At 47.2% G+C, this 24,827-nt stretch overlaps 1 protein-coding gene across 1 annotated transcript in view; it reads right to left on the bottom strand.

Annotated features, from left to right (window-relative positions):
* The window catches only part of MERTK (MER proto-oncogene, tyrosine kinase), a 104,914-nt gene extending 82,357 nt beyond the window's left edge, over positions 1–22,557 (bottom strand). The window contains exons 1-2 of the mRNA XM_012656782.1: positions 22,377–22,557; positions 5,547–5,964 (exon numbers count right to left, since the gene is read on the bottom strand). Of these exons, the coding sequence (XP_012512236.1) occupies positions 5,547–5,964; positions 22,377–22,437 (479 nt within the window). The 5' untranslated portion in view covers positions 22,438–22,557. The remainder of the gene's footprint in view (positions 1–5,546; positions 5,965–22,376) is intronic.
* Positions 22,558–24,827: the final 2,270 nt, after the last annotated feature.

Genomic DNA, 24,827 nt, shown 5'->3' with positions numbered 1-24,827 from the left:
GGCCGCAGACACAGCATCTCGGAGCCAGGAGGGCACGGGATTTCAGGGGGCCCAAACCACCCACTCAGTATCTTTACAAAGAAAATTTAATGAAAAAGTAAAATCCTTCCAACTGTAGTCACCGGGAACCCTGCCAGAGTTTAAAGAGCAATGGGAACCCCTAGACTAAACAGAAAACAAACAACAAATACTTTCCCTTTACCACAGATCTCCCGGTAAGTAAATCTGCCAGTGTCCAGAGCATCAGCTGTTGTTTTTGCATGAGACTTGGTCTCCCTGATCTTCCCGTCCGGTGGCTACAGCCTTTCTGCACTGCTTTACCTGACAAGGGAGCATTTTCACCTAGGCTAGAGGGCTGTTTATAGGCTAAACTGGACATTAAAGCTAATTATATCCCACAAATTACATCCTCCTTTGGAGACTCCAGGGAAAGGTCTTGGCCAAGCAGTGTCCCAGGCCTGGTTGAATGAATGTACTATAGTTACAAGCTGAAGCGGATGCAGATGAGGTGGGTTACTGCTTAGAGCACCAACGAGGCCCAGCCCAGTGACTCAAGTCCCATAAAGGAGGCCTAGTAAGTGCTCTCGGGGGACCCCAACCTGCTAGCAGACTGAGTGTTTTCTACACCTATTAATGAAAGATGACTCTTGGCTCTATCATTAATAACAGACATCCAAATGAAACAGGAAAGAAAATAAAAAGTGAATTATTAGCACGGAATGACCTAGCTTAAGAGGGCATCTGGGCTAGAAGTACCACATCAGTTATTTCTTCCCTTGTATAGGTCCCCAACCTCAGCATTTGCAAAATAATTTTTATTGTTTTCCCTTTATATTTTAATTTGCATTCCTCTGTATTTGCTTGTTTCACAGCAGCAGATTACAGTGACATATAGCAGCCTTTAATGTATTTTGAAGACTTTTAATAATATAGGGAAATGTTCATAATATAATGTTAAGTGAATGAAACAGACTATGTAATCATCTATGTAATAGAAGACTAATTTCATTTTAAGAATATTAAATGTATATATGCTTGGAAAAATTTTCTCAGAGTTGTGGGATTATGGGCCATTGTTTCCTTCTTTGTACTTATTCAGTATTTTCTAAGTTTTTAACACATATATTATTAATACTACCAAAATAATTTTAAAATACACACACACACAGGAGCTAAGATCAAGTAGTTTCAAAAATGTTTCAAGGACACTCTCACGTGTGATGCCAAATCTCCCACAATCTTTCCAGAGTGTGTGGGATTCATACTTAAATGTCCATGAGCTCTTACCATTTCCATCTTTCTTTCCCCCAGTTTCAATTAACAGAGCTTTAACTGTAAGATATAGTTGCTCCTGAATGGCAAAAGTGTACTTCCCCTGTCCTGATGCTGGGTCCTCTTCCCCTAAACTAATACTTCATGGCCAAATCTCAAATCTTAAGGAAACACTACCTTAGCACTTCTGCACTTGACGTTTGATTCTGCTCTTCTCCATTCTGTCCACAACCACAAGCAGGACAGGGACCAGGTCTGCCCTCCTTGTCTCAACGTCTAGCCATGCATTCAGGTACTCCGCAGACCACAAATCAGAGATTGCCAGAAAACAGCTTCACGAGCAAGGCTGGCCATTTTTATAACTAATGTGTAGTTGCCTATGTGTTGTGATTTAGAAAGCATCTCTACTCCTCGTTGTCTAAAATGATGTCACCAGTGAATGGTAAAGCTTTCCTAGTGTAAATGATGTCATCAGATTCCTTTCTTCCTTCAGAAGGGGGACAGCAATATGACAGCAGGGGGCCACTGTGGGAAAGAGGGTGTCCCAGCAATGGAAGGAGCCAGAAGTAACAGCAACCGAAGCTCTAGCACATTAAATATGCACACCTTCTGAACCACACCTTCAACTAGGACAGGTGCTGTTTAGGACCAAAGACCAGATGCCTGACCAACCTTTGTTTTTAGAATGAGGAGTTTGGGCATTTAAGTCTGGGGTGGGCAGGATGCAAGGGTTTGCATGACATGGAAGAGAAAACGTGGAACCAACATTAGGCTGAGAAAGTTAAATATATGTTCACAATCCTGTAAGTCTTTAGCAACTCACAATTCCATTGCATTTAAAGGACATGGTAGCTCACACCTGTAATCATAGCACTTTGAGAGGCCAAGGGCGGCAGGATTACTTGAGGCCAGGAATTCGAGACAAGCCTGAGCAAGAACAAGACCTTGTCTCTACAAAAAGTAGAAAAATTAGCTGGATGTGGTAGTGCGCCTGTAGTCCCAGCTACTCCAGAGGCTGAGGTAGGAGAATCGCTTGAGCCCAGGAGTTTGAGGTTGCTGTGAGCTAGGCTGACACCACTGCACTCTAGCCCAGATGACAGAGCAAGATTCTAACTCAAAAATAAATAAATAAAAAGTAAAGGATGAGTGAAGGTACAAACTGTGGGATCCTCAATTTGGAGACCTCATCATTTTCAAAAGTCAAGTAAATTCTGCCCATTCTTATAAGAATTTCTGTATGTGATAAGAACATCTTATACAAAAAGGCTCCCATTTACCTAACATAAAATGTCATGTGTTTCTCTCTAGAGTTCTTCTGACCCCTGCCAATATACAGACAACCATATTCTGTATTCTCATCCCCTCATACGATTTTATTAGCGTATTCTCTTGAATAAACGTGATCCATACAGACATTGTTAATGGCACCTCTGACAAAATTTCAGGCTAATCAATTCCTAATAAAATTACATACATTGAAAGCCTAGAACTATGTTTTAACTCTTCAGTGTTCCTAGGAACTAGAGTGGATTTCCTTAGGGTCCAGGAGATGTGAGAAGAGAGGACACTGAGGGGTGGGCAAATCAGGCTCCCTGTGTGAATGTGACTAGATCACTGTCCAGTCACCCTACTCATTGGGCCTTCAGGGTCTTCATCTAAAAGACAGTGAGTTTAGGGTCTCCAGCATCATTCTCTCTCGACAGGAAATTATGCAAATACTTATAATCTTGATTAAGTCCCTATCATTTATTTCACTGAATCACTACAGCTACTGTCATACCTGAACATTACCTTAATAAAGTTGAAGAATATCATAAAGGCAGATTTGCTATCATCCTATATGCTATCCAATTCAGTTGACTGTCCATCATTTGCAAAAATTCTGATCACTAAATTTGCTTTAAGGCTTAGTTTTGAGGTCAAATAAGGTTTTTTTCTTTTAGAACGAGTTTTCGTATAATAAGCTGAATACATGCAAAAGAATAAATTCCACTCTAAAATTCTCAAACTATCACTCAGGTCACCTTCTGAACTCCAAAGGGACAAGTCCAAAACAAGACACCGACTAATCTAAGTTTGAAAAAACACACTGACTACTCTAAGTTTAAAAACTCTCCAATTTAAGTCCTCTGAACATCTTATGACACCTTGGAGCAGAACTGGAGCTGGCAGTCACCAGGTCAACACTTACCTCTTTCTTGGAAAGAAGGCTGGGAGATGCAGCAGTTCATCCATGGTTACCAGGCTGGCCAAGTGCAGAGAGACAGCAGAGCAGGGCTGTGCTCCCCTCCTAAGTGACAGCCAATGAGACCCAGGTGCCAGCTTTCTGTCCTTTAAGCCTGTGGTCCCCAACCCCCAGGCTACTGACCGGTACCAGTCTGTGGTCTTTAGCAACTGGGCCCCACAGCAGGAGGTGAGCGGCAGGCAAGTGAGCAAGGCTTTGTCTGTATTTACAGCCTCTCCCCATCACTCGCATCGCTGCCTGAGCTTTGCCCCCTGTCAGATCAGGGGTGGCATTAGATTCTCTCAGGAGCACAAACCCTACCATAAACTACGCATGTGAGGGATCTAGGCTGTGTGCTCCTTATGAGAATCTAATGTCTCATGATCTGAGGTGGAGCTGAGGCAGTGATGCCAGCACTGGGGAGCAGTTGCAAATACAGATTATCATTAGCAACACACTTCGGGTATCACTGTCTCCCATCATCTCCAGATGGGACCATCTAGTTGCAGGAAAACAAGCTCAGGGCTCCCACTGACTCTGCATTATGGTGAGATGTATAATTATTTCTTCATCTATTACAATGTAATAATAGAAATAAAGTACACAATAAATGTAATGTGCTCGAATCATCCCAAAACCATCCCCCCCTCCCGGTCCATGGAAAAATTGTCTTCCATGAAACTGGTCCCTGGTGCCAAAAAGGTTGAGGATCGCTGCTTTAAGCCTTTAAACTACTCCTCATTCACTTATTATTAAATGATGATTTTACTTCTGTCATCAGAAGCTATGTCTATGTAATAGTAAGACATCTGCTTTTTGTAGTCAATGTAGAAAAAAGTATATTCAAATCTCCTGAGTGGTCTTAGTCACTGGCTGAGAAAGGCAGCCCAAGAGACCCAGCCAGAGCTTAAATCAATCAAGCGAAACCGTGGAAGGCAGATTCTTTGCCTTGAGGCTGAGGGGTTATCCACTGACCAAGCCTATAACCTGGGGGAATAAAATGCAAAAACAGGCACATCTTGTGGAAGTGATGACACACTGAACCCTAAGTGGAGTCGTTAGGCCTATGGTAACTGCGAGATGGTTTTCTGACAAGGAAACATGAAACGGTTCACTAAAAGGCATACCCCAGTGTGGGACTGCTCCAAGTATCATGTCAGAGAAAGTGAATACGCAACAGATCAAAGAGGAGTCACAGAGAAAAGGTTCTCACTTTGACTCTGTGTGGCTCTGACCTCATTTTGAGCTTTTAACAACCACAGGCTGACCCAATTCTAACACTGTACACGTAAAGAACTCCTGACGCAAAAACAAAAACAGAAAGACAAAAAACCTCCTGGCTGAGAGGAAAGAGCGGAGAATACAAAAGGAGTGGTGAGAGGGAAAGCAGCTCTCTCCCGTCTGCAGCACTGTGAGACTGACGGCTCCATCTCTGGGGGGATGGAGGATTCCAGATCCATGTCCTGGCTTGGCTTAGCCCCGTCATGTCCTCTTTGCCCCCAACCAGCTTGCTCTTGCAAAACAGCGTGGAATACTGAGATGGTGGCCCACGTGGTTGAGGGCTGCCTCCTTTCCTGAGACTGTAGGCCCTCCACCTTCCCCTACTCCAGCTCACATGAGGGCTACATCGGTACCATGGCTCAGAGCAGCAGGGGGACTGGAGAGAGGTGGAAGGCAGGGCCATAGGGAGAATGAAGGGAGGGAGGATGACCAGTTTTAAAAGCCTCAATCCCACTGGGTGATTCTGATGTCTCCTCACACCCCGTAAGAAACACTGTTCCCACTCACTGGTAGAGCTCTTGGGTCTCCCTGGACTTGATATGACCTACAGGTCAGGTGTGAAGTAGCCCCCAGCTCCCAGAGTATTTTTTAACCAAAAGTTCCAATGGGGCCAAGCCCAGTTTAAGAGGCCAGCAACACAGACCGTCAGTATTCACCTAACTCTAAAGGGACTAGGGGATTACTTAAAAAGAAAACAAGAGGCTGCTTTTGCTTTTGAGGCAGCATGAGCATAAGGACATTAAAAAACAAAGGAAGAAAGAACACATACCTGAAGGAAGCGATTATTGCTGTAACTTCATCATCTGGATAAAACTGTGTAACTGCATGATGTGCCCCAAGCAATTCCTTCCCATCTTTCCACCAAGAAATTGTGGTGTCCTGGTACCTATTAGGTACATTGATTGAGCAATTAAATTTGACATCCTTATGTTCAGAAAGTACTATGTGTCCAACCGTGTGATTAAATGCAATAGGTGGGAGGAGCTTCGACTCGGCAGAGGTCACCTGGGTGACGGCTGCATTTCCAGCATGTGGTCTTCCAGGCTGGGTTGGTGAAAACATCAAGGCAGGCTGCTGCCCGCTGGTGTGGGGAAAGGAAAGTGGCGTGTGGTCATCTTGCAGGCTCCTTGGCAAAGGTTGTGGGAATGTCAGGTGGGGCTTGGTTTCTTCCCTCGCCTCAGTGATAGCTGTAAAACAGAACATCCAATTTTTAGCCTTTTAAATAACAAAGAAGAGTGTTTTCCAACTTTCAGGCCACAATGAGAGAGAAGTGGGGAATCCTCAATGCCCGCAGAAAAGATGAGCAAAATTCACTTAACGTGTACATCTGGACGTGTGTTCTCATCCACCAGCTCATTCATTCATTCACTTGCCCCAGAAAGAGTGCTTAAGAAGTATAACTCCCCCCAAACAAAAATAAAAATGTCTTTAGTATTGACTCATTCCAAGTCCTTCATACCCAAATCAACAGCAAAACGGGTGATGGCACAGGAGAGCTCCGGATCACTTTTCTTACTGTCTGTTCAGTCACAGACTGTGCCACAAATTTGGGCAATAGTCTTGAAAAGGCTGCTAACGGTCGCAAAGAGATGAGTTTACAATTTTTGTGCTTCAACAAAAAAGTGTGCTTTATGTTACCAGCTATAGAATGACCTGGAACTTCTAGCAAAATGCCTACCTGATGGAATAAACCTGGAAATGTTTATTTTTTATTTTTATTTTTTGAGACGGAATCTTGCTCTGTCACACAGGCTAGAGTGCGGCAGCGTCAGCCTAGCTCACAGCAACCTCAAACTCCTGGGCTCAAGTGATCGTCCCGCCTCAGCCTCCCAGATAGCTGGGACTACAGGAACAAGTCACCACGCCCAGCTAATTCTTTTATTTTTAGTAGAGACAGAGTCTCACTCTTGCTCAGGCTGGTCTCGAACTCCAGAGCTCAAGCAATCCTCCTGCCTCAGCCTCCCAGAGTGCTAAGATTATAGGCATGAGCCACAGCACCCAGCCTGGAAATGTTTTTAATTCATCTGGACCACACAAGTATTTCTAAAAATATAGGCTCACAGTAGTTGTACTTTTAGCTTTTTTAATGGCATTTTGGGAGCATATGTTCTATGCTGGTTGTTATTTATTCAAATATGTTGGCAGCAAGCAGGTGAGGCAGGCAGGTAAGAGAGACACAGACCCAGCATTTTGCGTTGTGGGTTAGTGACTACGGGTACACAGCAGGGACCCCGCCCTGCTCAAGGGCTGGCCTCCTGCCATGCTGAGAAGGTCACACCCTCCTGGGCTCCTGGGTGTGAGTGTGCAGGGAGTAGGGTGGTGTCTGCTTAGGGTTATGCCAGATTTAGCAAATAGCACAGGATGCCCAGTTAAACTTGAATTTCAGATAAATTATTTTTAGTATGAATATTCAGCTAAGGACTTAATTGGCTAACGGAGGGTACAAGTGGGCTATCTAGGGGCAGAAGTGAGGGCATCTGGGAGTTTTTCCTCTAGCTTTCTCCCTGCCAAGCCACTCTGGACTGCAGGTGTGTGCCCCAAATGAAGACCAGAGCGCCTGTCTGGGAGCCCTCTCCATACAGCTCTCTCTCTTTTTCTAGGAACCGCTCCCTCTCGGGGCCCTTGGGAACTGCCTCCTTAGGGAGTCAGGATGAACGTCAGGGAAGGACAAGAGGTTTCACTATAAGAATCCAGGAAAGGCTCACTGCTTTGCCTTAGCCTGAGGTCTGGGTGGGTGTGGGAGTGCAGGGCCCTGCGGGCTTGGGGAGGGCTATGTGGGTCAGCTGTGGGCAGGAGTGAGCCCAGTGGTCCAGACAGATGAGTATGCTGCCATGGGAACGTTCATTTATTCCAGGGAGTGGCGCTCAGGGTGACTACAGACAGGGGCCCTCGCCTCTCCTGCCACCCACAGCCTGCATGCCAGGCTAACCTTCTTGACAGGGTGGGCCTGTGCTCTCTGTAGGGGGAAGGATCTCAGTCCCTGGGTCCCATCTAGCTCCCCCGTCTTCCTCTGGGGATGCTTCCTGCGGTAATGAATGTTCTGGCTGTTTATTTCATGCCTGCAGAACCTGCTCAAGGGTGCTCTATTTATTTCTACGGGCTTTGAAGCCTTTACAATTCACCTTTGCCACTTGGATGAGCAAACTTACCTGAAGTTTGTCCTATTCATTGAGCTCCACAGGACTGAGGAGTAAGAGGTTTTGTCCAAATAATTATTTTTTTTTCCTTTTAAATATAGGTCTCTTTCATAGAAGGCAATAAGTGGAAACAGAAGCAAATAATGCTTTCTCGGTTTGCTTAATTTAATTTACTCAAGAACATTTAAAAATTTTAATTACAAAGGTAACACAAGCTTGTGAAAAAATTAAAATATTTCTTGAAGCATATGCAGTATAAAATGCAAACCTGTTTTGTAATCCTAAGCGGCAAGGTAATCCCTGATTACAATTTGGGGCATAACCTTCAGTTTTCTATGAGCCAAGCTGCTCACTGAACAAACTGCTAACTGAGTAGGGGCAAGGCCACCCACTTGGGTGACGTCATTGAAATCAGGCACAGACAAACCCAACCTGTAATCACACAACACTCTGCATGGTTTAGAAGATAACTGATCTCCACAATTCGAATTGCTAGAAGTTGACAGAATGATTCGATTGCCAACAAATATTCATATAGCATCTCCTGGGTTGAAGATTTGTTACAACAGTCTAATGGGATAAAGAAAGGGACTCGTTTCCGGAGCAGAGCCACAGAAGGTCCCAGGAGTTAAAGGGGAGATAGGACATGACTACCCGGGGGTAGGCAGGGGAGGCTGTCGCATAGGGTCAGGGAGGCCTTTCCCGACAACACCTATAGTTAGCACTCCCAGGTAAGGTACTGGGACCCATTTCTTTTGTAATACCACTTGCGATTACTCATCCAGTTCTTTGCCCCGTGAGGGCTACCACCTACATTACAGCCAGTACGTAGGAAGTGCTCAAAATAGGCTTGTCGAATGAGTGAGTAAAGGCATGGATCTGAGGAGGGATGGGGAGGGTGGCCGGGGTTGCCAGGGGCAAAGGTGGTGGGAAACTGGAGGGAAAGGAAGTGGCCTTACTAGTTTGGTCACAGCAATTTAGCTGTACGGTGGAGCCCCTCTGCTGGGACAAACTGGAACTGGGCTGAATGTGGACAGTCCTGAATCCCAGCTGCGGCAGGCAGAATTCATAGAAGTTTCCTGAGCAGGGAGGGAGAGGATCAGAGCTGCGCTTGATGAGGGGCATTCTGGCACCAGCTTGGGGCTGAGTGAGGGGAAAGAGAACAGGAAGCCGGAAACCTACCAGGAACGTATGGATGACCTAACTACGGGGGTGGCCAGGAAGTAGGAAGGATGCGAGAGACAGAGAAGGGCTGACGGCCACAGTGTCCTCACTGTGGCTAGCATTTCACAAGAGAAAGGTCTGACACCAGATATCTAGGAAGGATGTAATCTCAGCAAAAATGAGAGTTTTCAGAAGTGGACAGTTGGTGGCTTGAGGCTGCTTCAGGTTCAGTGTCCACAAAGGGAAGATGGCGATGGTAACAATGATGCCCAGTAGGGATGCCGGTAGGAATAAAGGAGCTATCACTGTCTGGATCACAGTAAACACTCAATATGTGTGAGCTATTATTACTTTTATTATTTTATCATTTGATTATGAGTCAGTGAAAACCTTCGATGGTCCAGCACTAGAGAACTGCTGATTGACAGGAGGTGGTGCTGAGGCTGGATACCGCTCCCCCACAGGGTTGGTGAGGTTCACGTGACACTGCACAACTTTGGGGGGGTGATACTGCCACTCACATCATCGTCTGTGTGAACGGTTCTCTAGAGCTGTGCAATAACCTCACCAGCCCTATGTGGGGCCTTGACTAATTATGGAAAATATGAAAAAAGGCAAAATAAAAACCATTCCAAGGTTTTGGACCCAACGGTCAGGGCAATGATGAATTAGAAATCACATTTTAAGCTGCTAATTTTTCATTGTTTCAACTACTTCTGTTGTGTAATGTATCCTCCCCTCTCCATTTTTCCCCATGGACATGGAATACTTTCAAAATTATTTTTTGGGGTGTGATGGGGGTGAGTTCAGACAAAAATGGATTACCCACACAAAGACTTAATGCAAATGTGGTCCTTTCTACATAGCACATATGGAAAAATGGGGTGTCTCTGCTGTAATTTGGGTGGAATTCACAAGACATCTTCACCTTTCGCTTTCCACCTTCTTCCAGGGTTGTTTCCTTGTGTGGACTGGATAAACACCCAGAGGGGAAATTCAGCTTCACACAGTGAATGCTGCCAAGCAGTCTCAGATCAACGACCTCCCGCTCAGGTCTGAGAGCAGCCACCCAACTGCTGCAGCAGCTGCATGTGCCTACTCCAGCGGCCACTCCTGTCCAGTCCCGGCGTTGTGTGGTGAAGCGCCCCTGCCCTGTGCCCACATGTTTCCAGTCACCACTCAGCCCTGGATTCCAAACATCTACTTCTTACAATCAGGGATTTTGTCTCCATCACCTTCCTCCAGTGCCCAGCACAGGGACAGGCCCACGGGCTGTGATGAGCAAATATTTATTCATGTACTGTCCATTGTTCCATGTGGGTTTGCCCTGTTTCTCTGAACACATTTACCTGTAGCTCCCTTGAAGGCTGGAGGTGGCATTCTCTGGACCCAGCATCATGCACAGCATAGAGCTGACACTCAGTCAACATCTACGGCATAAACGGGTGTGACATGCATAGGGTCCTGGAGGGTAGGAGAGGTGGTCCAGGCAGGGACATTGCTGTGGCTGTGAGGGGGGGCTCGCTGGGACTATTCTTCCACCACTTGCAGCTGCAGTGGCTCAGACATTTAGGGATTTTGTGAATAGTCTCTGAGACTCAAAATTGGTCAATTAAGGGATGCTAGTGAAGAACTCACTTTCTATGTGATCAACTAGTACATCCCACTCTTAAATCCATTAATATCTGCTGAGCACAGTGTGTGATGGCAAGTGGGCTGGTGGGCAATGCTACCCAGTGACAGCCAGCAGCTGTGCAGGGAGCCAAGGCCCACCCAGCCCTCACTGCCTCAAGGTATGACCTCAGGAAAGCTCTTTAACCTCTCTCAACCCCTGTGAGGACAAGAGGACCTCAGCAGTAGCAGCTGACAGGTACAGGGCCTACCAGTGCACTCCACAGACATTGGCTGACACGGTTGTTATTGGCTTGCATCTGAACTCTGGCCTCTTGGCCACCTGAAGTAGGAATTTCTGAGGCCAGGGCTGGGCCCTGTGGAACTGAGGGCTGAGTCTAATCAGCGATGTCTATCTTGGACAGCGCATGGAGAACGTCGGTACCGGAGCAACATAACTGCCAGCCTTGGCTCTAAGGAATCTCAATCTTTCTGGGGTTGGCCTCTACAGGCCTTTCCTAACGTGAGAGCCTTTTGATTTTCTTGAAGCTCGTGATCATAGCCCAAGATGGACAAAGGAAGTGTCAGCAGCTGAAATTGCAGTTCCCAGGGCAGTGAGTGGGGTGGCAGCAAGCGACCTCCCTTGTCTCAGGGTCCCTCCAAGCTATGGGAAGATGGAGGGTGCTGGTGGGGGAGCCCTGTTCGATTCCAACCCACCCTTGGGTGTCATGTGCCATCTGCCTGCTTTATGATCCTGGGCGCCTGGGAAGGGAGAGGGCAGCCCCTCGGCCAGAGCTGGCGTAAGGGCAGGCCTGACATGCCAGCCCGTGGGACCTACTCCCCCTGCCCCTTCTACTCCTTTCTTCGGAATAAAAATGGACAGAGGCATCCACTGAGCTCTCTGAAGTTCAGCCTCAAAATTAAGAGGCCCAGAGGAGACTGCAAGAGTGAGAACTTATCCTTGAGCTCCTAGAGGTTCTTTGTTTCCCACCCTGTGGCACACACGTGGGGCCTACATGGGCACATGGCACTCCAGTGGGTGGCCGGGAGGATGTGCCCTGCCCAGCAGCACCGAGGTTTCCTCTCTGGCCTGCTGCCTGCAGGCAGGATTTGCCACCAAGCAGCCCGCCTGCAGGTGGGAGGAGAAAGGCCTCCTCGGGGTGGGTTTGTGGTTTAGAGAAAGGCTTTTACACCTGGAATCTTGTTGATGCCCGTGTCCCAGTTCCCCCACCCTCCCCACGAAAAAGGGACGCACTGGACCAGCGCCCCCAACCCCCATTGCCTGTGCACCCACCAGGCTGATATTTGAATTGTTTCCCTGGCCAGCTTCCCTGTCACCCAGGTTAAGGGCTCCCCCCAGCCCCTGCAGCTGGCTGAGGCCAAACCCAGAACAAACAGAAATTCTCTCCTTCTAAGTACTATCTCACTTTATGCAAACCTGAGGGTTTCCTAATTGATAGAGTGGCAACAATTCACTACACGAAAAAACCTTCAGCCAGAGGGTTCACTTGACAGATCAGTGCTTCGCTGGAGTGAGTGCCCTCAGACCAACTTGGAGAAAGTTAAAGGAAAAAAAGGATGCTTGGAGGAGAGCTGCCCAAGTTTGCCCCAAGTGTGGCAAAGCCCTGTGAAGTGAACTGGGGTGCCTGGCCTTGAGTCAGCGCTGGAGAGAATGGGCCCGGGGCTCACCGGAAGGAAGGAAGTGATCAGGGCCGTGTGTGCTCTGGAGTCAGCCGGGCAAGGGTAAGCCCCAGCTCAGCCACCCGGAGGCCTGATGACCTTGCAAGTCACCTGTCCATTCCAGACTCAGTCTCCTCATCTGTAAAGACAGGTAACCCCCACTTCCCTCAGAGGTAAGAGTGGCCTACTGCCCATAAGACACCGTGCACAGTGCTGGCATGCACAGACACGCAATAAGCAGCAGTTATTATTTTTATAACATGAAACATCTGAACTGTCCTGTTTCAAAGGTGCAACTAGTCATGCCTGGACTATCGATGCCAAACATATGGAACTGGTTATGCTGACTTAGACATTCGACCCTTGCAGTGAAATACGAATACTGCATACAGTATAATGTTTACTTAACCAAGGGTTTTCCTCCTCTTTCCCCTTTGGCAGCATGCCAAGGGTCACAGACAGGCTCTGAGGAAACACTTTCTGGCCAGGGTGGTGAAGCAGCCTTCCCCTCTGGGGTCTGGGGTTGATTCTCCCTGAGGCCTCACTGTGGCTTTCACAAGACCCAGGGAGACTCTTAGTCGCCAGATTTAACTCCCTCATTGCTATTACTAAAATGCCACTCTTGGAAGGAAAAAATTATTTCTGTTTAAAATGTGACTACCTCTGGAAGACCAAACCTTAGAAAGAATAGTTTGTTAAAGTCCTCCCTAAGTGACAGAGAACAAAGAATTTCCTCCCCAAACAGGGTAGATGGATTTTGCCCTATTCTTCCCACTAAGTACACCTAAAAACACCGGAAATTAAATGTAAAACAAACATTTATGTAACTCTGAAAGACCAGAGTAGTCAAAATCATAGAGAGGAGAAAGCAGAATGGTGGGTGCCAGGGGCTGGGGTGGGGGAGTGGGAGTTAGTGTTTAATGGGTGCTGAGTTTCAGTTTTACAAGATGAAAATGGTTGGTGATGATGGCTGCACAACATTATGATTATATTTAATTCCACTGAACTGTACACTTAAAAATGGTCAAGATGGTAAATTTTATGTTACATGTATTTCACCACAGTTAAAAAGGAAAAAACTTCTGAAAGGTAGAGAGAAGCAGGCAGACTGGCGAGGGTGGTTTCCTTTTTGCCCCATATGTCTCAAACTTGGAGCTGAATAAGTCAGCAACCTGGAAATGCTAACAGGCAAAGACCGAAAAAGAAAAAAAAAAAAAAAAAAAGCCCACCCTCTCCTGTCAAAGGACCATGAAAAGGGCAGCCTAGCCAGACAGAACACGTTTAGATAATAAACTACTCTAGCAAACGATCCAGAAAACCCCACGCCCCATGCCCACCCACACCAGCAAAGATCACGTGGGAAACCTAGACTTCCACCCTCACCAGGCTGTAAAGAGGTGCCACAACCGTCCCACCAGGATGGTAGCAGAGAGGGCCTGGAGGGAGTAGAGAGCTGGGACTTTCATCCCCACGGGCTGGTGTTAGTAAACCCCATGGGGGAGCCTGGACTTCCACCCCCACTTGGCATTAATGAAGCATCCTTTCTCTTCCCCACGGGGGTGGTATCTGAGGCCTGCAAAGTCAGGGCTTTCACTGCCAACCAGCAAGGCCTTCCCTCTCTCCCCTAGTGTCAGCAGAGGCCAGGTGGGGGACAACTGGAACAGAGATGAGGCTCTCCTATCCTTCCAGCAAACTTAAGTAGAGTGAAAAAGTAAGCTGAAGAAGAAAGCATACTATATATACACAGATATGTAAGTATTTTTTTTTAAAGACACAGGGTCTCGCGCTGTCACCCAGGCTTGAGTGTCATGATGAAAACGTAGCCCACTGCAGCCTCAAACTCCTGGGCTCAAGCAATCCTCCCACCTCAGCCTCCTGAGTAATTATGATTACAGGCATCTGCCAGCACACTCTGCTAATATATACAATTTTATAACATGCATATGGTAAGCTGCTGCTAGTGTCCTGCTCAATACCCATTCCCTCTTCTTCCTACAAATGGGCTCCAATCTCATTCAGGGTGGCAACTTACCCAGCTAACACACTTGATTTGCCACTGCAGCTTGGAGTAACTCGGGAAATGTAAGCAGAAGTCCATAGCATGGGCTTCACATAAAGCTATCACCTTCTTGATAAAAAGGACAGACTTAGCTGGTATGAGACTGCTCTTTGTCCCTCCAGTTCTTTTCTGCCTGGAATGCAAATAAAATGCCTGGAGGTGCAGCAGCCATTTTGAGACAATGAGTTCTAAAACTATACACTAACGATATCAGAGTAAAGAGTCACGATGTCCACCACGGATTCACTGTCCCAACCCCTGCCTGGTTGCCCTTAGACTGCTTGTTATGTAGGAAAAATACTCTCCTTTTGGTTAGGTCACTGGAGTAAGTTTTTTCTGTTACATGCAACCAAATGTAGACCCTAACTGATGCAAAACATTGTAAGAGTGTTGCCAACACAATCGTGTGTAGTTAAAGGACAAAGAGATGCACGGGAATTAAAACACCCGATGTGGGATAGTGGTTTTTCCAGGTTGGGGGTCAGGGGATGAGACTAAGAGGGGAACAACGGGGGACCTGAGCTGTATTGCTAATGTCTGACTTCTTATGCTGAGTGGTGAGTACACAGTTGAGTTTCATTACCTGTTATATCATGTTGTATATCCTAAATATAACAAGATTTGAGTATAAAGAATAAAGAGTAGGTAAGAAAGAAAATACATAATGGTAAAAAGAGAAAGTTAGGCCTTTCTATTTACTAGCTGACCACCTGACTAGCTGCACCCTCCTTCCACTTACTGGTCTTAAAACCACAAGGGCACTTGGCTTGAGGAATCATCCAGCTCCCAGTTCTCACCCTGGTCCAAGACTTGCCACATTCCTTGGATAAGCATAACCATCCCACCCTCCAAGGCCAAGGTGACACAAAACCCTCCTGGGACAGGAGTATGAAGAGAGGTTCCCCACCCCTCCCCAAGAATCAGACATCAAACACACTGGACCAGTGGAGCATAATGTGAGATGTGGAACAAAATAAACACAACCAGGGCAGGGCTGCACCCCCAAAGGCCAAGTCCACAGGTCCCAGTGGGGCCTGGGCTTCTGCATTTTGAGAAAGCTTCCTAGATGGTTCTAAAGCACACCTCCTGTGGAGAACCTCCACCATGAATAGTTGACTTTCTCCTTATCCCTCCAGCCAAAATACTTAGGAGCATTGCATTCTACAGTTTTTATCACAAAATATTTTTTAATTTTCAAACATAAAATTACATGATAATATTGAATGAATAGACTTTTTAAAATGACATTATCTGCACCCCCCTGAAGATTCTGCCGTTTCCCCTGCAGGGACATGTCCCATTCCATCCACTCTAGAAACCCAAGAGTTCCAAGAGTCCATGTTCCCAGCAGATTTGATGGCACTAGGCCATATTTGTTTGGGGACGTTCAGTATTCTCAGAAATATACCTTTGTATTTCCAGACTATTCTATTGCCCCAGATAGAGCTGGAAGGGGTACTTCATGGAGGCACAGACAGCCCAGGTGGCAGAGAATGGCAGCTGCCAACAGTAGAGAACACACTGGCATGACTCATTTTTTAAGAAACACACTGCATGGCCTCTGTCCCCGTTACGAGGCTGATGCCGAAGGATGTTCACACCCAGAGTCAAGCACAGGGCTCAGGGGGTCAAACTCAAGCTAAGGCCCTGTGCCCAGAACTGCTCTGTGAGAAAGTTTCCCTCCCCACCTCTCCCCTTCAGGTAGAATCTTTTTTCTGCCCAGAGGCACCCCCAGAATTATCTATCTGCTCTCCCATTTGACAGGTGGGGATTTAGAATTTCAGAAAGATGAGACACCATACCCCAGGAGCCCCTGCAAGTTTATATCAAAACTGGGATGAGAACTTACATCTTTGGACTCCCAAAGTGGTTATTTTTTTAACTAATGGTAAGTCTAAAAAGCTTCCCTTTTTTCTTTGCTCCAAAACTTTCAAAGAATATTGTTTTCATCAACAAATCTTCAAATCAAGTGCCAGAACTGCAAAAAGGCTCAAAGGCTAGCTTCACTTCCTGCTTGGAGGCAGCCTGCCATAAACTGCAGCAAGTAGGAAACCGGGCCCAGACACCGGCAGCACTTCCAGGGCCATGAATATTTATCACCTCCCTGAGAATTCCCTAAGTAGTGCAGTGACAGAAAACAACTTTCAGCAAGTTTGAATCTCCATTCTAATATTCTCCACTAAGACAGCTTGTTCTTACTTGCGAAAATGATCATTTCTAAAACCATAATGAAGCCAGGCTAGTATTAGTAGCTTTAATGAGAAGGCCCTAAGGCTTAAAATAACAAAACAATCCCTTCTCCAAAATAAACAAGGCTTTCCTTTGTGTATCTAATGAGAGGCAAGGCCGCAGCTAAGGCAAATTCTAAGATGTTTACTGTCTCTGAATGCTGAGGTAACCGGAGCCCCAGAGAAAAAGCAAAAAAGCAGGTTACACAAAAAAGGGATCTGTCAGAAAGCATTTGCCTGACTAGGGGCCAACCTGAGACCTAAGTCCTGAGAATTGACCATCCCCACCCCGGCCCTCTCCAGTGAGCTAGCACAGGACACTAACGCGGTCACAATCAGATCTGGCTTTGAAGGCACCGACTGAGAAATATCTGGGAGGCACTGATCGAGGACAAGGAGAAACGTCTAAGCATAAAATGTGCTCCCACAAAAATCCACGCGTGGCGCTCACAAAATGAAATGGGTTTTCTCCAAGCCCAAATCTCTCAAATGTTCTCAGCTTTCGGTGTAAAACGTCTCATATATGATCTTGGTCTAGACATAAAGTCAACATCTGTTCTCTCTCTTTCTCCCCCTCTGCCCCTGTTCCCACCCTGCCACCCCCAAGACTCACGGAAAATCCAATTACCATCGAGTGAAAGCAGCACGGACGGCTGATGGAATAGGCAAGAAGGATGAAATAGAATGCTTTAGAGTTGAGAGTAGGCTTCTCAACAAAACGTTCAAGGCATACTCATCCTTTCTTCCCTTATCACTTTAAAACACAGGGACCTGAGGGGTGGCCTGGACATAGCAGCACAGGGCTTTACACACGGGCCACGTCCGCGGATCCTGCCGCCTGACACGGGCCCAGAGCGTGTAGAAATGACGTGGTGCTGCAGGGTCTCCCAAAGCTGGGGAAGACCTGGGCCCTCCTTCGCTGAGGTTAGGGATCTCCCACCCGGTTCCACAGCCATGGTTCTGACAAAGAAAACCAGGGCCTTGGAGGAGGAAAGTGCTGCTGGCAGGTACGCTCAGTATTCTCCACCAAACAGGGCCTGCAGATCCCAGTGGAATTCTCCACCCTTGCCAGGCTGCATTTTCCGCATTTTAGCTGGAGGCAGGAGGCGGAACACAGAAGGGGTGAAGAGGAAGTTTAACTCTGGCCAGGGTTAGCCGATGCCCGCAGCAGTAGAGGGAGAGTAATCCAGGCTTCCCCCCAGGGCACCTGAGGGCTGGCTCACCCATGCACCACGCAGGAAGCATCAGCATCCAGAAGTGCACCTGGGGCTCATGCCCTTTCCGTTTCCTGCAAGGCCACCCCTGCACACGCATACCCACACATGTACACAGAATTACACTAAGAACTAAAGCCTCATGTTCTCTGTGCTGTAGCCAAAAGACTTCGTTTGGAAACCCTAGGTTAAGCTGGTAAAAAGGAAAGAAATTATCTGGATGTTCACACTCAAAAACCCCAACACAAAACAAATACCAAAACAAAATAAAAACCACACCCACTTCGGAATAGAGTTATGTGGGAAAAGTCGAGCAGGAATTGGACTTCATTTTTATACCTTCCTGAGAGGCACATGACAGGAAGCTATTTCTGTACTACGTCAAGTTTGAGCACTGCCAGTGAAGGTAGGGGGCGGGGAAGGGGAGTGGCGGTCAGTAACTGCCTCATCCAAGAACTGCTTAGTCCTGGGTGGGTGTTGCTAGCAGAACTACTAGAAAACAAAATCCTAAAGAGCTGCAGCAAAGGACTTCAGCACTCTAGGGTGGATGAACCCACAGCCCCTTCACCAAAGCATTGCAAACAATGGAGGGTGAAACACAGTTCTGCCCTCATATTTAAGTAGTAAGTTAGGATGTATTTCCCTATCCCCAACACCCTTTGTCTAGGAAAAACAATTACCCCAAAATTTGAATTCAGGAGAATGAAGGGGAATCGTTGGTAATAATAGCTAATATTTTTTGAGCACTTACTATGTGCCATTAGCTCACTTCATCCTCCCAATAGTTCTATGAAATAGAGTCCCACTGTACCAAAAAGGAACTAGAGGTCCTAAGAGTTAACCACCACCCCTAATCCCCCTAGAGGCTATCCTTCCAGTCCCCATGCATACATAGCAAATCCTCTTTTAAAGTTTTTCTAATAACCTCCTGCTGAGACACATACCAACCAGAGCCATGTGCTTTGGGTTAAGATTTAACTATTGACAATGGGCCAAAGCCAAGAGCACTTGGGGCAATCTGTCCCTGGGCAAAGAGCTGTTAAAACTGTGTTTTTAACATGAAAACCCACTTTCTGATTTTTTTTTCTAGTTAGAATAGTTAGGAGAATACGAAACATGTTTGGGGTTAATATAGTCCAAAAACCTATCTTCTTGTAATTTACTAACTTCTCCAGTAATGAAATCACTTTGGCATCACAGTGAAATAAAAGACTCTTTTCTATCAATCAAGCCCCAAGCACAAGGGCATGGGAGCTCCCGAAATTCTGTTTCTGGAAAGTCCAATAAGAAGACAGAAGTGTGAGGAGCACTTGGTGAGGCACAGAGGCTTGTTTCTTTCATGCTATTTTCAGATAGTCACCAAGCACCTAAATGGCCCACGGACCGTGCTAGCAGTGAACAAGATCGCAGCCCTGCCACTGGGAGCTTACCTTGTAAAGAGGGGACAGTGGAGGAAAATGAGTAAAGAAAAAGTAAATCAGAACTAATCAGGTAGTGATAAGCATTACCAGGAAATTAAACTTAGTGGAGAGCAGGGTGCAGGGGTGTGCGTGACTTTGGCTGGGAATGGGAGTAAGGGAAGGCCTCTCAAGAAGACCATCTGAGCTAAAACCCAAACAATGAGAAGGATCCAACATGCTGAGATCTTGGGGAAAATATTCCAGCCAGAGGGAACAGCAATTGCAAAGGCTGCTTAAGTGCTAGAGAGAAGGCTCAGGTGGCTGGAGTATCAGGAACAAAGGCAAGTGACTGGAATTGCACAAAAGAGGGAGGAGGGTGCCCTGTGAGTCTTTGCAAACTCTGGTAAAGAATGCAAAGCTATTGGAAGATTTTCAACAAGGGGAAAACTCAATCAGATTCGTTTCCAAAAATCTCATCCTGGCTATTACGTGAGAAGAATTGGCTATTCTGCACGTGTGTTCAAGGTCCCAGCTCAGCTCTCCTCCCTGGCAGCATGTTCCCAATGCATGGGCATCAAAAGATTCAACCTCTTCATTACCAATGCTGACTAGTAACTTACTGGTCCTTCTCCCAAGATTGCCTGGAAATTCTTTCAAAAAATAAGTTTTAAAAACATAATTATCGTTAATTTAAAAAAATAATTGTGTTCTACTCAGACCTTAAGAAAATGGGTCAGAATAACTTTTTAAAACTTATTTATTTCTAAAACATGCACTGCTTACTTTGGAACAGCATTTGAGGTCATTGTAATAAAGCAACATTCCCATAAGCAACAGGACAACTTTGGGAAAATGTTTGGGAAAATGTTTACAATCTACTAGAATACATGTTACAGTATCAGTTTAGGAGAGAAATATTAACATTAAAGAATTTTAAAAGCCCAATTTGTTCTAAGGGTTGAGTTTAGCTTACACGCAGCCTCATCATGAGCTAAATCCTCATAACATCTTCATTTTTATCTATTTTTACATTTCTCTGGCTCCGTCCTCTCCCTGGCCCTGTGGAGAGCCACCATCTGCCTCATTTTGCTGCTCAATGGCACCCCCATCAGAGACTGAGCAGAAAGGAAGGATTGGAAAGCCTTGAAATGCCCCTGGTTTGGCAGTTCTAGTTCTGTGTGTGCATGCCTTTGTGAGATGGTGTTTGTGCAAGTGTTGGGAGAGGGGAATGGGGGGAATTCATGGGTTAAAATGATGCTTAAATTTTAATTATTTATCCATGCATTCCTCTACAGTGTAGAGTCTACTCACACATTTCATTCTCTGTCTCTCTCTCTCTCTCTCCCTCCCTTTCTCCCTCCCTCCTGTGCAATCAGTAAAACACTCAGACCCACAATATGCAATATGAAAATCTTAAAAATAGAAGAAGAGTCTAATTTCCATCTTTAATCTCTTCCTACAGCACTCTTACTTCTGCTTTAATTCTGCCAGGGAGAATCCCATCCTTTAAGCTTTTCACAAGGTAAGATGTAGCACTGTCAGACATCTCATAGGTAAAGTTCAAAACAAAAAGCTAAAGGTAGAAGAAAAATTAGAGAAACATTTCATTCTTCCTGCTGGGTGGATTCTAAAGGCTTTTTATGATTATTTGACTAAAGCTGGTTGTCACTGACAAAAGTTTTTTTATTACAGCTTTTCAAACATTTAGAAAAACACAAACACCCTTATTTTTAAATATCTTACACAAAAACTATTGTTCCCATTACTTTCTCCACAATTTTCACCATATTCACTACCTCCGAGATTATTCATGGGCCAGCCCTCACTAGTACCAAAATATAACAAATTTGCAGCAGATTATGAGAAAGGGATTTGGCAGAAATGCTGAGGAATTTTTGAGGGTTTGGTTGGGGGGGAGTGGCGGAGAACAGAACTGCTTTAGTTCTTTGCTTGGTTTTGGCTCTTGATGTTTGTTTCAAATTGCTGTTGCCCCAAATCATAAATTGCTTATGTAATTTAATGTGCAAAAAGTGGGTGCATTGTTTAAGAATTTTTCATTTGAGCAACTGAGCTTTCAAAGGAAATTCTCAAAGAAAAAACTTTTAAGTAAGTTACTTGACTATAAACTGAACTTTCTAGGTATTTCCCCCCAAATCTTTGACTATAATAGGTGAAAGCTAGTCAAGCACATTCATGACCAAAAGAGACAAAAACCACATACTTAATGGAAAAAGAACTCTTTTAGCTAAGAAAATATACTCGGGATGTGTTTATTTAGCTTTTCTTTTTTCTTTTGGGTAAAGCCTGGGCAGTTTCTTCCAGATTCCTCAAGAAGTTTATCAGAGATCAAACTTGAAATCTGTTAATCATTCACCCCTTCCCCCAACGAGCTGTTGATGCAGAATAGAACCTGCCTTACTTGCCTCCATTTATCAATCCAGTACTTTCTATTAAAATGCCTGTAACAACATTTGGCTAAATCGAGATAAACCTAAACGCTGCCCAGCACCTGGGGTTCTGTTCTGCCACAACAGAGGTGAAAAGAATGCTCCAGCTTTTCCAGGCCGTCCCTGCAAAGGGATGGTAACACTGCCCATCAGGGCCCAGTCGGAGCCCGACGCCGGCCTCGGTCGATCGCGGCACCGGACTGCGACTCCAACTTCTGCAGCCTGTTGGTTCGCCCGGCTCCGGTCCCTCGGGAGACAGGATCTGCGGCCCCCAGAACTCTCGCCACAGAGGGGCCCAACCACGCACCTCTGTCTAGAGGAAAGTTCTCGGCGCATTCCAGACCAGACCTGCAACCTACGTTCCTCTCGGCCAAAAACTTCGGGACGTGTATCTCGCCGGGCCGAGCTAGATACCCTCCTCTGAGGTGAAGGGGAGCCCTCAGTGCCCACCCCTACCCGGCTCCACCGGGACGCGCACCCACGACCCAGCCTGGGTGCACTCGGGAACTCGAGGGGCCGCAGTGAGTGGACGGGCGGGTTCCCTTGCACCTCGGACCCTGGCACCGCGGGGGGCGGGGTGTTTGCAAACTTGCCCAGCAGCCGGGAGCGCTCGCTCCTCCGACTCCCCTCCCCGCCTGGCCCCCGCCGATCGCACTCACCTCTACTCCAGAGCGCCGGGAGGAAGAGCCCCAGCAGTAGCGGCGGAGGGGCCGACCCCATCCCGGGGCCGCAGAGCTGGAAATTCTCTCCGGACCGAGGGATAGAGGGACGCCCCGAACCTGCCCTGTCGTCGGCCGAGTGCGCCGGCGAAGCGCCCCAGTCCGGCGGCCAGGGCAGTAAGCGCCGGAGTGGCTGAGCCGAGGCGCGGGCGGGAGGCGCGGAGGACTGGAAGGGGCTGGAAGGGGCGGGCCGGGGGCAGACCCGGGCTGGAGAGGAGGGACGCGCAGGGGCCGAGTCTGGGTGGACTCCAGCAGGTTCGGGTGGGAGGGCGCGGGAGGAGGACAGGAGAGGAGGGGCGTAAAGGGGAAAGGGAGGGGGCTGGGCAGGGGGCGGGGAGGCGCGGGCCCCAGGCAGAAGCTGGACGGACCGGGAGGGTGGAGAGGAAGGGGACGGGGCTGACAGATCCCTGAGGGATTTGGAGACAAGTAAAGGGGAGGGACGTGCCGAGGAGGGGAGAGGGCACTGGCCGCAGGGCGGGCCGTTGTCCCCCACGTGTAGGTGAGAAGGAAAAAGGGAAGGAGAAAAGGTGGAAGAGCAGTGGAGGGTGCCCGAGGCAGCCCCCGGACCCAAGAGGAGAGTCCAGAGGCGTCCCCGCAATCCAGGCTTGGTGGACAGAAAACCCTGGCAGCAGTGCTCCCAGAGGTCGAGGCCGCGGCAGCAGCGCTCCCTGCCGAGCGCCGCATCCATTCCGCTCCCTGCGAGCGCCTCCCGGGTACCGGCTGCAGGTGCGGGACCCCGCGCTGGCGTCGAGGAGCTCACCGCCTCCAGAGGAGGGGTTCTTGGAGAGGAACTCTTCACCGGGCCCCCATGAGGAGTCAAAGAGAGGTGACGCCCTTGGTGGGAGACGAACGTCAGTAACAGAGTGCAGAGCAGGAGTGGAGAGAGGCAGTGTGGCGGCGATGGAGTGTGGAGGGTCCCAGAGAGCCCTAACAGAGAAAGTGAAGGAAAACAGAAATGTAAACCACTTTTACTAATAACGACAATAACTCAAACGTATACATACATACCTTCTTAAAGGAAACACTCTAAATACATTATAATGCTTTGACAACGTAACATGAGCCAGATCACAGATCGCAGCATTCCTCTGCTCAAAACTCCCCAAACTTTTCAGTGGCTCCCGCTTTCTCTCTGCATAGGAGGCCTACAAGGTCCTAGTGAGCTTACCCCCTTTCCTCTCTGGCCTCATCTCCTTACTCCACTTTCATATTTCTCTTGTCAAGCAGTCCCTTGACCCCTAGACTAGCTGGCCACCAGCCCAGATGGATTTGGACATGATATTACTTACACTGACAGCAAAAACAAAATCAGCATGGTATCAGCGCCATGTGTCCCTAGTCCTACAGAATGGCACCAACCCGTGGGGCCCAGACAAGCACACAACATGAGCCCTGCTGCTGAGCAGCCAACTCTAAACTATAGCCAAGCAGTTTTAAAGACTTCACAGGAGTCTATCACTGCACCCTTGGGAGGCCCGGGGATGGGAGATGGTGGGAAGGAGATGGAAAGTCCTTCAGTCAACTGAAACTTTGGAGAAGGAGGAGAAAGGAACTTGCAGCAGTCTCCCACAAGGTAGGCATATGAAACCACCTCCTAATGGCTCCTCACCAGGCTTACCTATCCCCGCTCTCAGAGGACTCAATCACAGGGCGGTCCGACAAGACTTGGGTCGGACTGTGGTCATGCCTTGCCTGCCTGGCATCTGTAGAGCTGTGCAAGATTGCTAGGAAATCTCAGCAGAGCTGCTCTACAGTTTCCTTATTGTTGCTCACATACACCAGGCACTCTTCCTCCTAAGAGTTTTGCACTGACTGTTCCCTCTGCCTGAAATGCTCTTCCCTGAGACACATCTTCCCAGTTGACTCTCCTCTTCAAGTCTTTGCTCAAATCTCACTTTCTTAATGAGGCCTGCCTTGTATTACACAACACAATCCAAGTTATCCATTGTTGTGTGACATTCTACCCCAAACATAGCAAGAATAAAACATCAGCCATTTTATTAGATTCCTGGATTCTGTGTATCACAGGTTTGGACAGAGCACAGGGGAGATAGTTTGTCTTTGCTCCTTGATCTCAGCCTGGGATCTTAGGCTTCAATCTTCTAAAGCAAGGGTCAGCAATACTACAGCCCACGGGCCTATGGCCTGTTTTTGCAAATAAGCATTATTGGAACACAGCCATTTATACTGAGTAGTTGTAACAGAGATTGTGTGACCCACAAGCTATTAATACATAATCTGGTTTTTTAGGAAAAGGTTGGCTAACCTCTGATTTAAAGACCCATTCACTTACCCACCTGCACTGGGATGACTTAGGGACTAGAGCTGCAGATCAGAGCATCTGAACGAGTCTTCTCCATGGTGGCCTTGGTGTAGTTGGAAGTCTTGCAT

Source organism: Propithecus coquereli, unplaced genomic scaffold (genome assembly GCF_000956105.1).
Source record: "Propithecus coquereli isolate 6110/MARCELLA unplaced genomic scaffold, Pcoq_1.0 Scaffold519, whole genome shotgun sequence".
NCBI lineage: Eukaryota > Metazoa > Chordata > Mammalia > Primates > Indriidae > Propithecus > Propithecus coquereli.
Note: the sequence above shows the minus strand (reverse complement) of the source record. Positions and strands in the feature narration are given on the sequence as shown.